Here is a 16701-nt window from a genome sequence, read left to right on the forward strand (position 1 = left end):
ATGGAATACTACTCAACCATAAAAAAGAACAAAATAATGCCATTTGCAGCAACATGGATGCAACTAGAGATTGTCATACTAAGTGAGGTAAGTCAGAAAACTGAGTTATTTGTACTGAGGTGGATAGATCTGGAGTCTGTCATACAGAGTGAAGTAAGTCAGAAGGAGAAAAACAAATACCGTATGCTAACACATATATATGGAATCTAAGAAAAAAAAATGTCATGAAGAGACTAGGGGTAGGATGGGAATAAAACACAGACCTACTAGAGTATGGACCTGAGGATATGGGGAGGGGGAAGGGTAAGCTGTGACGAAGTGAGAGAGTGGCATGGACATATATACACTACCAGATGTAAAATAGATAGCTAGTGGGAAGCAGCTGCATAGCACAGGGAGATCAGCTCGGTGCTTTGTGACCACCTAGAGGGGTGGGATAGGGAGGGTGGAAGGGAGGCAGACGCAAGAGGGAAGAGGTATGGGAACATATGTATAACTGATTCACTTGGTTGTAAAGCAGAAACTAACACACCATTGTAAAACAGTTATACTCTAATAAAGATGTTAAAAAAAGTGATCCAAGAAAAATATTAGGTAGTAAATAGAACAGTGATGCTTAGACATGATCAAGATAATGAAAGTGGTATAGGAAATGGGCAACACAGCAAAGGGCATGTCCTAGGGTTTTCTGTAGTTTGTATACCCTATTGGAAGTATCCAAGTTTCAAACGTGAACTGTGACTGTCAGCTTGAGCGTCTTTCTTTACTACTCTCAAAAACAGTGTGGTATAGTGCAAAGTGCACTTGGCAAAGGGCCAGGAAGCCCTTGGTCTGATTTGCAGCTCTACTGCCTAGCTGTGTGATCTCAGTAATGTTTATTAACCTTTCTGAACCCCGTTTCTCCATCTGTAAAGTTGGAAAATTAGCACCTACCTTGCTGTGCTTCTGCAAGGTTTAAAGGCAGTTGTGTAGAAGGTTCTTAAAATAGTGCCTAGCACATGGTAAGCACTCAATAAACACTAGCTAGTAAATAATTCCCTTGTTATTGCTTTCATCTCACTATTTAACTAGATTATAAACTGCCAGGAGATGTGATTTTTATTCTTTCAGGAAGTCAGTATAGCATTGAGATTAAGAGCCTGTTTGGAGACAGCTATGTTTGAATCCCAGCTCTGTCAAACTGTGTGAGCTTCAGTTTCCTAGTCTATCAAATATGGATCATGATAACATCTAAGATCTCACAGAGCTGTTAATTAAGTGGTATGACATATAAAACATAGTGCTTGGTACATCGTAAATTAAGGGTAGCTGATATCCATCTCCATTATGACCCACCAACAAAGATTATACGCAATTTGTGCAAAGGGAACATAAGAAAAAGGGACTCAGCGAAAAAAAAGATCATTCAGCTAGTATACATCTAAAGAAATGGAGCTACCCAAATTCTTCTCTGTATGCAAAAAAGCAACTACCAGAATAATGAATAAAACAATTCAAAATATCAATCCTCGATCTGGGTTGTATGGATAATAAATAAGTAAAACTTTTGCAAATTTCCTAAAAATATTTAAATGTTTGGGTATTTACAATACTTTGCCAGTTTGGTAGACAACCTATAATTTCTAGCAGGTGTTAAAAATGGAATGAATGTAGTGTAATGAAAATCATACAAGCTTCATCTTTGAAACTGTTCAAGAAAGTGCTCCAAAACATGTATCTGGACTTAAAAACAGATTTCCATCATGTCTAGAAAGGAAAAGTAGAACTGCCATGAGTTAGGTTAGCAAATGATTACAGAATTTTAGAGCTGGAAGTGACCCTGGAGAAAATTTAAGTCCAAATAAAGGATTTACTTAACACAGTTCACATTTTAACCTTTTCTTATTAATCATGTAATCTAGCTATCATATTTAACTGAAATACTTATATGATATACATTTTGAAATAGTATAGCTAATATTCAATGAAATTTTACCTTACAACAAGTATAAGAATTTAATTCTAAAGCAGAGATTAAGCCCAGAGGGCATATGGCCTGCAGTGATGTCTTATTTGTAGTACGTTTAGCTTTTTTTTTACTTTTTTAAAATTGCATTTGGATGCTTTTAGGTAGGGCATGCTTGCACTCTCTAACATAAATAACTGCCCTTCTTTGCACAATTGTATTATATTTGGCCAGAGTGACCCACAGTCAGTCCCTGTAGGCATTGGAATTAGAATCTGTAGCCCTGTTTTAAGGAATGATTTTAGTTAAAATGAGGACAAATACAAAAAAATTTTTTTAAATTCCTGTATTTCTCTTAAGGCTCCATTGTCTCATTCTGAATTTCACTTTCAGAATTAAAATTTGTCAACATTACTTTGACATACAGGAATACTGTAATACTGTTATCACTGCATTTATATATACCATGGAAAGAACTAATCAATGAAGAAAGTGCTGAATAAAGTAAGGACAAGAAGAAGCTTCCGTGTGTGGTAAATAACATCTACTTTGTTAGAGACATTGCATTACTTAGGGGTGGGCTTTACTTAATGACTCTACTCAGTAGTTGGATGATACCAAACTGGTTAAAGCCTGCATCCCTGTGCTCTCTGCGGGATAACACAAGTAATTTTATAGTTTGTTAATATATTAAAAGCAATCCAAACAAAAGAAAATGACTCATCCAACTCTTAAGGACATGTCAACTCAACTGAAGCCAGATAATAATAATAATCTTTCTCGTACTGTGAATGAATACGTTAATTTTTTAAAAATATAATTATCTAATCAGAGCTTTAGGTAATCCATTCAGGCCACACTGCCTTCCAAATGCTTTACAAATAACTAAATTACAAAACAGTTTTTTCTAAGAGGATTCACTGGTGATATTAGAAAATTTTAGTGTGACTTCCAATAATTTGTTTATGGAATGAATTTTTCCTTCTTTAAGGAGCTGATGTGCAGGCTGAATCTGTAACAAGGGTAAAATTTATATGACGAATATAATATTTGTCAAGTGAAATCACCTTCTCTAAAACACCTTCTTTCCTGACCTCAGGCAGTTTGTCACTTGCTCCTCTGTATTTATAATCTCTGTACCTTGTAGCTGTTAACTCATCTTTCACTTCCAAGTACACTGTGACCTCCCAGAGAGCAGGGATCAGGTCTTAGACCACATTTATATCACAGAGCACAGCCCTGGCTTATTGGAAAACAAAACAAAACACTTTTCCCCCTCACAGTTCTCATTATCACTCATTTTTGCCAGACTGGAATAGTTGGTGCCTTTAGAACCAGCTAATTCATGGGAATTAAAGCCCATAATACTAACACAATGAGCACTAGTTACTGCTGAAAGCTAACACTATCATTTCACATGATAGCACTTTCTTAGTTGTCTTCTGTTCTCTGACCATACTCCCTCCCTTCAGTTTATAGTTTTCTATTTTATTCTAGTTTGTTTTTTAAAGTATCTCTTCCCCACTAGAGCACTTAGGAGCTACCCTCCTCTCCCTGCTTTTACTGACTTCTAGCCTTAATGGGCTTTGCATATAATAGAAATTTCAGAATCCACTCTGAGAAATAGGAACCAAACAGAGAAATAATAAAACTCTTCAAAACACACACTACCTTCCACTGCTCTTTTGAAGAATACTTTACAGCTTCCACAAGTTAAGACCCCATAATGACATCCCGAAGCTTCATCAGAGCACACTAGGCAGAGTTTGGGAGGTGGTCCCGTTGCTGCTGAGGAGCTGGATGGAGGAGAGCTTACATCTGGTCTCATTCCAGGGCTAAAAAAGGAAGAAAGCAGTGTGACAATTTAACTGTCATGACTGTCACAGAAGTATCAAAATACAGTTCTCTTACCTTCTCACTCCACAGTGAGCATGTTCACACTGAACTCTGGCTTCAAGTACTAGCAAGCATTAAAATATCCTACCTAGATATAGTCAAATCATGTTTTATTCTTCTATACAAAATTAAGAGTGAGGTAATTTCTTTTAAAGTATTCCCTGGGAGTTCCCTGGCGGTCTGGTGGTTAGGATTTGGTACTTTCACTGCCGTAGTCCAGGTTCAATCCTTGGTCGGGGAACTGAAATCCCATAAGCCATGTGGCATGGCAAAAAAAAAAAAAAAAAAAAAGGAAAGTATCCCTTAAAAAGAATGGACTTAGATATTATAATTTTTAGTTGCTTGGGAGTTGTTTATAATCACCTTTACTAAAGTATCATTTACATACAATAACATTAACCATTTATAAGTGTACAATTGATGAGTTTTGTTAAATGGATAATTGTGTAACTACCACCATGATCAAGAGATATATATCCATCAACCGCCAAAGATTCCTTAGGAAATCATTTTTTTTCCTCTAATTTTAAGATATTGTACAGGCATAGGACAATTCTTTAATTGCTTAGGACATCATTTTTTTTCTCTAATTTTAAGATATTGTACAGGGATCTTTCTAATTTCATTCAAGTCTCATTACAATTCTACCATTCCTCTACTTGAGTTAAAATTTCTTACAATACACACATAATTTGTTCTATTGTGCTTCACTTTATTGCACTTAACAGATGCTGCAGAATTGTCAGATGGTTAGTATTTTTTACCAGCAAAGTATATTATTTTTTCAATTTTTGAATTTTATTTTATTTTTTATACAGCACGTTCTTTTTTTTTTTTTTTTTTTTCGTGTGGTATGCGGGCCTCCCTCTGCCATGGTCTCTCCCGTCGTGGAGCACAGGCTCCGGACGCGCAGGCCCAGCGGCCATGGCCCACGGGCCCAGCCGCTCCGCGGCACGTGGGATCCTCCCAGACAGGGGCGCGAACCCGGTTCCCCTGCACCGGCAGGCGGACACGCAACCACTGCGCCACCAGGGAAGCCCATAGCACGTTCTTATTAGCTATCTATTTTATCTATATAAGTGTATACATGTCAATCCCAATCTCCCAGTTCATCACACCACCCCAACCACCACTTTCCCCCCTTGGTGCCCATAGGTTTGTTCTCTACATCTGTGTATTTCAGCCCTGCAAACCAGTTCATCTGTACCATTTTTCTAGGTTCCACATATATGCATTAATATATGATATTTTTCTCTTTCTGACTTACTTCACTTCGTATGACGGTCTCTAGATCCATCCACATCTCTACAAATGCCCCAATTTCGTTCCTTTTTGTGGCTGAGTAATATTCCATTGTATATATGTACCACATCTTCTTTATCCATTCGTCTGTCGATGGGCATTTAGGTTGCTTCCGTGACCTGGCTATTGTAAATGGTGCTGCATGGGGGTGCATGTGTCTTTCTGAATTATGGTTTTCTCTGGGTATATGCCCAACAAAGTATTTTAAAATTAAGGTAGGTACATTGTTTTTCAGACACACTGCACACTTAACAGACTATAGTATAGTGTAAACATAACTTTTATATGCACTGGAAAGTGACTTGCTTTATTGCACCATTTTCTTTCTTGCCACTTCGTATGACGGTCTCTAGATCCATCCACATCTCTACAAATGCCCCAATTTCGTTCCTTTTTGTGGCTGAGTAATATTCCATTGTATATATGTACCACATCTTCTTTATCCATTCGTCTGTCGATGGGCATTTAGGTTGCTTCCGTGACCTGGCTATTGTAAATGGTGCTGCATGGGGGTGCATGTGTCTTTCTGAATTATGGTTTTCTCTGGGTATATGCCCAACAAAGTATTTTAAAATTAAGGTAGGTACATTGTTTTTCAGACACACTGCACACTTAATAGACTATAGTATAGTGTAAACATAACTTTTATATGCACTGGAAAGTGACTTGCTTTATTGCACCATTTTCTTTCTTGCTATGGTCTGGAACCAAACCAGCAGTATCTCTGAGGTATGACTGTATTAAAGTTTGGTCCAGCATCTCTCATTCCCAATGTCATCCTAGCTGAAATGACAGTTTTTTATGACTTAGAAAAGAATGATGCAGAAACATTACCTCCTATAACTTTCTAGTCTGGCTTGCAGCAAGTAAGACTTTTTTCCAGCACTGGGCTTTCAACAGTAAGGACTATGCTGCCCTCCCCACTCTGTGTACATATGCCCTGGAGAAAAAGATGGAAAATGGGAATCTGCTTCTCCTGCTAGGTCTTGTTTTCATTTTGTAGATTTCTCACCACAAAAGATAAATATTCTTTTTCTAATTTGTTGTTTTGAGAATTTTCAAACACTTAAAAGTTGAAAGTATTGTGCAATGGATATATAGCCTTTACTTATACTCACCAATTCTCAACATTTTGCCACATTTGCTTATAAAGATATACTTTTATAAACCAACGAAACAGTGATCCCTTTAATGCCAGAGGAAAAATTAACTATAAAACCTTCATTATAGATGATACAGTGGTTTCCAATGTTGTATATTTCTAAGGAATGTTCATCTTACACGCTAACTTTAGAACCAAAACTGTATTGTATAACCCAAAAGAGTTCCTAACCTTTCTAACCTTGTGTAACTAAAAAGAGTCCCTGAAAATAGTTCCTAGAGACTGCTAACTCCTTCTCTCGTTATATGTTCTTCAAAAATATGGATGGTAGCAATCTGTTGATTTTGGAACTTTACACATTAAAGTGTATTGTTCATCACCTATATAAGAAATCTCTGAGATTTTCTTTATCTGCCTATTCTCTAAAAGAGATGGCATTTAGGAATAAATTATTCATAAATAATAAATTATTATTAAATCTCAATTACAAATATGCTTACACTAAATCACAGAGCAAACTGACTTAAGAAATTGGGTTATTCACATGGTTAGAAATTATATTTATTAAGTAACATCTTTTTGTTATTCTGTTTTTGGAATAAAAGTTAAAAGTTGGACTTCCCTGGTGGCATAGTGGTTAAGCATCTGCCTGCCAATGCAGGGGACATGGGTTTGAGCCCTGGTCCAGGAAGATCCCACATGCCGTGGAGCAACTAAGCCCGTGCACCACAACTACTGAGCCTGTGCTCTAGAGCCCGTGAGCCACAACTACTGAAGCCCGTGTGCCTAGAGCCCATGCTCTGCAACAAGAGAAGCCACCGCAATGAGAAGCCCGTGCACCGCAACGAAGAGTAGCCCCCGCGCAGCAACGAAGACCCAACACAGCCAAAAATTTTAAATAAATAAATATTTAAAAAGTTAAAAGTTAATTGTAGAATGACAATTTGTTTTGTAAATGTCACTTTAAATAATTAGGTCGATAAACTCCAAAGCTCCCCCTGAATTCTGTCCTCAAACGAAGCTAGCCAACCCTATGTTTATCTAGAGGCTTAGCGAATGACAGCATTCCCGCCACTCCAGTTCTGGGAATAGGCCCCAGGGTTTCATATTGCTCTCTGAACACTGTCAAGGAGAATTTCTGGATGCTTCCATATCACAAAGCATTGATCCCCTGCTAGATATGGGAGAGTGTACTGAGTGCATATTGAAAGCCTACAATGGAAGAGAATAACCTGAAATGACTCTGCTGTAGGTCTGGCACGAACCATCCTTGATTAATGGAAACTTGTGACTAATGTAGCAGAGCCTCTCTGGGCCAGAGTTTTACAGAGAAGTAGGAAGGTCTTGGAGTGAGTGAACAGAGCAATGTGTTAGGGAAGCAAAAAATTCCTTGGCTTCTGTTCTGAGGATGTTCCTATTCCTGCTCAGCCAATCTCTGTCATCTGACATCTATTTTTAGGGACCTACCAGTTGTTTGTATATTTAGTTTATGGAAAATAAGTGCAATATTTATTGATTTGAAAGGTTAACTCTACGGTGTTTCCTCAACTAATTTTATATATATATATATATATATATATATATATATATATATATACACACACACACACACACACAGAAATACATATTAAAAATGTTTAAACAGTACTTTGGTAGTATTTTATAGTTTTAAAACACTTTCATGAATAGAATCTCATCTGTCCTCTGAACAACCCTGTGAAAAGGATGCCATCACCTCTAGATGAGGTCACGTAGTTGTCGGAGGTTGATCAGGGAGACTGTTTGTGGTCAAATTGACAGTTTCAGATCCCAGTTCTACCATTTCAAAGCTTATGTGACCTCGGATAGGTATCTACTACTTTGAACCTCTGTTTCCTCACAAGTAAACTGAAAGGACATCACCTGTGTGTGTGTTGTGAAAACAAGAGAACACACAGAAAGTCTAGCACATAGTTCCTCCCTCTAGCAGGCACCTGATAAATGTTCATTCTTTTCTCTTTCAGGAAAACGAGATTTTATGAGAAAGCCTGATATAAGTTATTATGTAAGTAGTATTAAGTCTAAAATCTAGGACAGTATTCCCAAATTCTCAGTTATAATTAGAGCACATGCAAAACACGTTCAGGCCACTCAACTGTGAGCTAGAGATGGCAAACAAAAGAGAAAGTTAAAACTAAATGAACAGGGCTTCCCTGGTGGCACAGTGGTTGAGTCCTCCTGCCAATGCAGGGGACACAGGTTTGAGCCCTGGTCCGAGACGATCTCACAAGCCGCGGAGCAACTAAGCCCACGTGTCACAACTGCTGAGCCTGCACTCTAGAGCCCGTGAGCCATAACTACTGAAGCCCATGCACCTAGAGCCTGTGCTCTGCAACAAGAGAAGCCACCGCAATGAGAAGCCTGTGCACTGCAAGGAAGAGTAGCCCCTGCTCGCCGGAACTAGAGAAAGCCCGCGCACAGCAATAAAGACCCAACGCAGACATAAAAAACAAAAAAAACAAAACTACATGAACAAATGGACTGATCAAACTGCAACTAAGAATCTGGAACTTAAGTCAGGCCTTCGGCATCCCTTCTGGCAGTCATTCTAGGCTACATCAGATAAAAACTAAATACGTGGAAAGCTGCTAAGTGTACCACTGACATCAATGGAAAAAACTCAGTTTTTGTCACACAAATATGAGCACTATGATGGCCTATAGTGAACACCATTGGGAGAAATGAATGAACACAGAATGTTATTCAATTGCAAATGTGACCCTACAATACTGCTAAAAGGGCGGGGGTTCAACAAAATGGTTAGAACTCAAAGGAAGACCATATGGAATCATCATCTTTTAATACGGATACATGACAACAAGAAAAAAAAGCACACCACAATAAGACTGCGTATTACACCCCCTTTTGAACAGAAAAGCTGAAATGTCCTGGTCTTTTGCTCAGTGTATGTTTACAGCTGTGTCAAACATTCTGAAGATGCTAAGAAGTTCTATTATGAACTGACTGTATCCAGAGTGCTTTCTTTTATTATTATTTATTTATTTTTTTGCGGTACGCGGGCCTCTCACTGCTGTGGCCTCTCCCGTTGCGGAGCACAGGCTCCGGACGCGCAGGCCCAGCCGCTCCGCGGCATGTGGGATCCTCCTGGACCGGGGCACGAACCCATGTCCCCTGCATCGGCAGGCGGACTCCCAACCACTGCGCCACCAGGGAAGACCCAGAGTGCTTTCTTTTAAATGAAGAGTGGAAATAACAAAATGTGTTGTTTCAGGTGAATACTTGAATGCTGTCTCCCACTCAAAATGGAAAGTGTGCTGGACATCAAGTTATTCCTGAGGCTACTGAGTTTACATTAGAGAGAGAAAAGACACGTATAAAGCAGGTTTTTCTATTTAATTGTCTTGCAAGAAAGGTAGTTGATGAAAGGAGGATCACGGATGGATGGAAGTTACACACCTTGAGAAACATGTAAAATGTGCAGGTAAATTACACTCTTTCAGCACATGATTCCTGGCATCTGAATGCCAGGCACTGTGAGGATACAGAGGTTATATCAGATATGGAAGTCATATCATACATGAAAATGTGTTACTGAAATGATAGTGGACCTAGCAACTTTGATCTAGGTAGGAGTAGCAGAATATTTTTGGCTGCTTCAGTGTCATGGTAGTACTACTAGGAAGTGATTCAGCTATATATATAGACAAATCTTGATTTACATCCTAGCTCCAGTGCTTTAACAACTGTGTGACAGTGGCTAGCTGATAAACCCTTGACTCTTTTTCCTTATTAGTACCATTTTAGGACTTTCTGTGTAGATTATATATTTGAGTTACATAAAGTACTGGCACACACTTGGTGATCATCAAACACTATGTTTCTCCTTAACTCTCAGGCATTAACTTCTTTTTTCTCCCTCCCCCCAACTTCTCCTTCCTTTCTGGAGGATCCCAAGGAATGAGAAGTGCTTTGAAGAACCTTCTCTGTGAGCCACGGAAAGGTTAATGGTCCTCCAGAAATTTAAGTTCAGGTAATTGTAGATATTCTTTCTTGATTCTGCACCAAAAATAGACAATTTAGTTTTGTAAAGGTTAGTGTTGCAATGAGGAATCTAAAACCATATCAGTGCACTTTTTTGTATCTATGTTACATTAAAATCCACCGGTCTGTCTTGAACTTTGAATGGATCTTTTACCCGTGCATGATTTTGAACTATCATGCATTAGTCATTTGGAAAATACTGGTTCACTAATTTATGCAGATCTTCCAAATGTTGACACAGTTCATTATACAATATAAGAGTTGTATTTGTCAAGCTCACAGTGGCAGATACAAGGTTTCCAAAATTCTGAATTTTGTTTGGAAAACTCTAATTTTTATTGATTGGCAACAAGTACTGTCAGTTGTCTTCCTTGAAGTGATAAGCTCACTTCAGTCATTTTTGAGAAAACATTTGCCGAATTCCCAAGGCTGAAAACCCGTAGTTTATCCATTCTATACCATGAAAAAAGTAGTTTGTTCAACTCACAACTTAAAGAAAAGCACATGTAAGACTGTTTGAGACAACCATCAAATACTATATGCAGCATAAGTGCTTTACACAAAATGGATATTAAGAAGACACATATATTAAAGGGTGGAGATTTAAGTGAATTAGTATATTGCTTCCTCAAAGGTATCTTTAAGTGGAACTGGCTTGCTTTCTTCTTTAACTGTGAGTATACTGCGGTTAAATACAATGACTACTCTACCCTAAGACACCAGCAGTTTTACTCATCATTGGTTTTGGTACCATCAGTGCAAATGTCAACAGAGTGAAAAATGCAAATAAAGACTATGTATTATCATGAAAATAGTTTTGAAAGGAATGGGGACTCCCAGGGGTCCTCAGATCACATGTTGAGAACTGCTGTTACAGAGGACAGTGAGAACTTTAAGTCAGACATGCTAGAATTCATAACCTAACTGCAGTGTAGTAGCTTTGTGACCTTTTAATGTCTCTAAATCTCAATTGCCTTATTTCTAAATGGGGACTGTAATGTACTTGGCAAAATGATACAGTATTGCTTACTAAGTGAGAGGCTTTCCCCCACAGAGGAGGGAAGAGAGATGATAAACTACTATAAACCCAAATGGTGGGCTTCCCTGGTGGCGCAGTGGTTGAGAGTCCGCCTGCCGATGCAAGGGACATGGGTTTGTGTCCCGGTCCGGGAGGATCCCACATGCTGCGGAGCGGCTGGGCCCGTGAGCCATGGCCGCTGAGCCCGCGCGTCCGGAGCCTGTGCTCCGCAACGGGAGAGGCCACAGCGGTGAGAGGCCTGCGTACCGCAAGAAAAAAAAAAAAAAAAACCAAAAAAAACCCAAATGGTGTGGTTGGCTTAGCCTTCAATTTAAGTGAATTTAATCAACAAATTTTCAATGAAGTGCAAGAAATTCATTTTGGAAAAAAGCAAAACTGATATTATCTCAGAGAGCAAATATTAATTAACATGGGAAAAACTCCTGGAAATAAAGCTGCTACAACTCGATTAATTTTTACCAACTACAAATGGAATAGGTACATTCTCACTGGCTTACCAGTTTTTGTCCTAATACCAAAAAGCAGTGGTTCTCAATTGGGAGCAGTTTTACTCCCCAGGGGACATCTGGCTACCTCTGGAGACGTTTTTGGTTGTCACAACTCGGGAAATGCTCCTGGTATCTAGTGAGAAGAGGCTAGGGTGCTGCTAAACCTCCCACAATGCACAGCAGACAGTCTTCCACAACAAATAATTATCCAGCTTCAATGTCAATAGTACTGAGGTTAAGAAATCCTTGCTATAAATCTTTAAGCAACATAAAGTGGGAAAAAAAAAAAAAGAAAATTCAACAAGGACCAGAAACTTATTGTAAAACCTTCTAAACTATCTTTTAAAATGGAGCAACTGCCCTACTGAGGTAGCTGTAAATATTCTTTGATTCAAGACAAGTCCAAAAAGAGATTCAAAACAGAGCTGAGGCCAGGGACTATACAAGTTTAGAGATTAGCTTGAGTTAGTAATTTACTTTTATTTTTCCCTCTAGCACTAGCACTAAGAGGTGATTTTCACACATTAAAGTCACCTGCACTTTTCTTATCTTTGTTCATGAGGAAAAATGTAAATACTCAGCTGCACACACCAGGTGATTATATTTTCTGACTGCCCATTTATCCCTGAATTAGCTAAAGTATTACTGATTTGTTTGATAATAAGCTATGGAATAGTTTTCAAATCAAATAGGAAAATACTCTGGGGGAAGGCTTTCACAATATTTCTGTTAAATGGTTTTAGCAGAGTGCATTTTATCTTATTTAGCAAGCCAAGAAAAAAAAAGACTGATTAATCTCTTTGCTTTGCATTTGTTGAGAGAGGTTTCTATTGGTTTTAACTTGAGGTGCCTACTAAGACGGTTTCCTCAAACTATGCATCATTTATACTCATTCATCTTAGGGAGGAGGTTAGAGCAACAAAACCTGTACTGTAAACCTGTACTGTAGTGTCCAGGAACATTTTCAGTAAAGGATGACTGTTGGAGGAGATGTCTTTTTTTAGATCTCTGAGACACCAATGGCCTGACATTTAACATCTCTGCACTTAGTTTCCCTGTCTGTAAAATGAAGGTGTTGAATCAATAAGCTCCAAAGAAGCTGTCACTATTTCCCAAGGTAGGGGTAGTAAGTAGGCAAGAATATACTTGGGTCTGTGAAAGACTTCTTTGGACCTGTATTTTTATTTATATGAAGAGAGAATATGGTCACCCTATCTATATGCTCCTTTCTTAAAGTCTAATCTAACATGTTTTCCTCTGTTTTTCTTTCTCTCTGGAAGGATCAGTCCTCAGTCTAGTGATTGTGCTGGGTAACTTAGTTCCTAAGAGATGAAATCTTGTTTCATGTTTTCAGTTCCATTTGCTCAGGCCTGCACTGAGGGACATGAGTTTCAATGAAAGGAGGAGTAATGATGTTCTAGTAACAGAACACTAAGACCAAGAGTAAGTAGCAAGCACAGTGAGGAAAAAACTTTTTTCATTACATGGTTATTTCTAGAATGAAGACCTGATTTTGTTCTATCTGATGCTTTTTTGCTTCTTAAGAGCACACAAGAATAACTATGATTTAGTACATGCAGAATTATGAATGTGACATCTTCAAATAAGGCAAGAACAGGTTTGAGACAATGTTACACTTACTGCTTTCTTCTAATATATATATTTATATATCTAGGGTTGATGGCTGTGGAGTTGTATTTTTGAGCTTTAATCTCACTTGTGATTAATTTTTTTAAATGTCCTTTCATGACTTGTTTTTTCTCATATACCAATGTATTTGTAGTTTTACTTGGGTTTTATTTTTAGGGAGTGGGGTGGTAATACCTTGTCTTCCTACAGTGCTATTCAGTAGGTAACTTAGGAGTCAAGTTCCATAGCTGAATGCCGTTGTTATTATAATTATTTGTAATTCCATTATAAGCTTTAATTGGGGCTTGTACCTTCATCTTTTGTATTTTGTACATTTATTTGGACTTTGGGAGTCCTCTTTGGTTTTAGTCATGTGTGTCTACTTTGTAGATTTCACCAACTGTGGTCTATTTTGGGTTTGTACTTTAATTTAGAATAGTGTTAAGTTGATGGTTTGTATTTTATTTCATTTTACATTAGTTTGAAGTAAATTATTTAATTTTTGGATTCTGGAATTTTGATCATTTACTGTAATTTGTAATATAACTGCTGTGAAATGCTTGACAAGAAAAAAACGCTGTGCATTTCCACCTCAACTACAACCACCACATATTTCTAAATATTTTACTCCGTTCTCAGAGAGACTTGACTTCCTCTCACTATACTTAGTAACCCTTAGTACTTAGTTGCCAATTCCAACCCTTTTCCACATCCTATTTATTATTCCCTATGATGTACCTTCCCTTTCTGTCCACTCTGCCTCCATCTTAATGCATGTCTTCCCTCACCTCTTGCCTTAACCACTGCAGTGGTTTATACTAAGTAGTCCTCCTGGCTCTGGCTGCTTCTCTTTCCATTATGTCCCCTACAATGCTAAAACTCATTTTTCTCATCATAATTAAAAATCTCCGAGGCTCTTCCATGTAATAAGCACTACAAGCCCAACATGGTCCACAATCTGGTTCCTCTTTCTTTCTCCAATTATATGTCTTCCCACTCCTCTACACGAACCATTTAGTTTATCACCTTAGGGATCCTGTATTCTACAAATATTTATTTTTTATTTAATATTTATTTTATTTATTTATTTGGCTGTGCCGGGTCTTAGTTGTGGCACATGGGATCCTCATCATGTGCGGGATCTTTTTTAGTTGCGGCATGAGGGATCTAGTTCCCTGACCACAGATCAAACCCAGGCCCCCTGCACTGGGAGAGCAGAGTCCCATCCACTGGACCACCAGGGAAGTCCCTGTACAAATATTTATGAAGTGACTACTATGTGCCTCATTTCCCTTGAAGCTTGTCCTAAGATCTCTTCTTCCAGCCTGGAGTGTCTGCCGTGGCCTTTCTGATCCAAGACAACCTCTAGACTCCCTTACACACTGCCATGTAGCACTTTACACATGATACCTTTTGATTTATATTTCCATCAATAATTCCTTTTAGGTAGGGTCTATGTCTTAGGCCTCTTATATCACCAGCATCTTGTTACAGTGTCCAGTATATGTTATTTTATTTAGCTTATTTATATGTTACATCTTTTTATGTTCTGCAAAAGAATTTGAGGCAGCTAACATGTTAACTGTATTATGGGTACAATCTCATAAACATCTATCATCTCACTACTACTAGGAGCTACTCTGCAAGCTCTTTCTTTATATACATTATCCCCTTTAATCCTCTCCACAAACATACGAGGTGGGTACTGCTTTCAGTGTTTTACAGATGAGGAAGCAGATTTAGAGAAGCTGACTTGCCTACAGTGACACAGTAACTAGCAAAGTCAGGATTCAAATGCCTATCTTTCTGACACCAAAATCAGCATTCTCAAACAGTATTGCACCTCCCTCACTACAATAAAGTGGCAAAACTGAGAAGACGAGGTAGATCTAGGTCTTCAAACTGAGGAATGAATTGCCTTCTACTTTGAGGGCTGAGGTTTGATGTCTCAGTGATATACAGCAAAAGGAAGCAAATTCCCTGTGCCTGCTTCCAAACATGATCTGCAAAAGATTTTTGCCCCAATAAGGATTGCCAGAGCAGGTCAAATAGGTAAAAACAATTGCCTTAAAATTGTGCAACAGTCTGTGTATCATTTGAAAATTTAGTCAAACTAATGTATATCTCATACTGTACAATTAGCACAATTTCTACTAAGATGTTTATAAAATCAAACAAAATGCAGAACAGCTGTGTCTACATTCATATTTATTTTAGTATAAAGGAAAGAACAAAACCCTCAAAACCAACCTGAACTTGGTCTAAAGCCACATACTCCCACCTTCAGTCAAAAGCCAAGACTTGATTCTTAAATTAGATTAGATTCTTAAATTAGTATGAGAACTTCCTTACTTATATACATTTCCCTCAAGTTTTGATGATGATGCTCTCACTTCACACCCTGATTCTTAGATATCCACTGAAACAATTTAAAGGAATAATTTAAAGTATTTATATACAGTGAGAACATTGGTGAACTTGTCCCTAGAAGAAGAAGGAAGAAAGGAATAAGAAATTAGTCTCTGGAATGATGTAAAAGTTACTTATTCCTTTCCTCCTTCCTCTTCTAGGGACGTCTGCAATGCAGGCAGTTAGATGAAAAATTTAAGACTGGGAAGGTTTTCAGGTAGGTGGAACAAAACACTCCCATCACAGTAATAATCATATTGGACACCAATTGGTTGACTTTTAGTTCTACAAACCAAGATCCATGGCTAAGTACTTTAATAAGTGTATTATCTCAAATAATCCTTACCACTAGTCCATTTTACAAATGAGAATACAGAAATTAAGCCATGTGTTTGGCCAAAGTCACATTAGCACAATCTGGATTTGAATTCAGGACTGTCTGATTCCAAAATCCAGGCTCCTTACCCTCATCACTGTGTTATCTGGCAGGGACCTGCAGGGTAATATCCGTTCAGCTTGACAGAGTTTTTAAAAGAGTGTGTGAGTCATCAAGTAGATAGTCTTGAGGTAAAGGTAAACATCAAAAATAATTTCTGTTTTTCCCTCTTCTGACTATCCTTATCACAATGAAGTAGAAATTATCTATAATTAAAAAGATACAAAAGTAGGGCTTCCCTGGTGGCACAGTGGTTGAGAGTCCGCCTGCCGATGCAGGGGACACGGGTTCGTGCCCCGGTCCGGGAAGATCCCACATGCCGCGGAGTGGCTGGGCCCGTGAGCCCCGGCCGCTGAGCCTGCGCGTCCGGAGCCTATGCTCCGCAACGGGAGAGGCCACGACAGTGAGAGGGCC

General features: G+C 38.4%; 1 protein-coding gene across 10 annotated transcripts in view; it reads right to left on the reverse strand.

Moving 5' to 3' along the window:
• The window catches only part of NR3C1 (nuclear receptor subfamily 3 group C member 1), a 137588-nt gene that overhangs the window by 36961 nt on the left and 83926 nt on the right, over positions 1-16701 (reverse strand). For 9 of the 10 annotated variants that reach the window (XR_003681065.2, XR_003681064.2, XM_024124787.3 and 6 more), the window contains exon 3: positions 3614-3780. Coding sequence is in view for 8 of the 10 variants with exons in the window: in XM_024124787.3 (XP_023980555.1) it covers positions 3614-3780 (167 nt within the window). In the remaining 2 variants the exon portion in view is untranslated. The remainder of the gene's footprint in view (positions 1-3613; positions 3781-16701) is intronic. The other variant, XM_024124788.3, reaches the window with a different exon arrangement.

This window comes from Physeter macrocephalus, chromosome 8 (assembly GCF_002837175.3).
Source record: "Physeter macrocephalus isolate SW-GA chromosome 8, ASM283717v5, whole genome shotgun sequence".
NCBI classification, from domain to species: Eukaryota; Metazoa; Chordata; class Mammalia; order Artiodactyla; family Physeteridae; genus Physeter; species Physeter macrocephalus.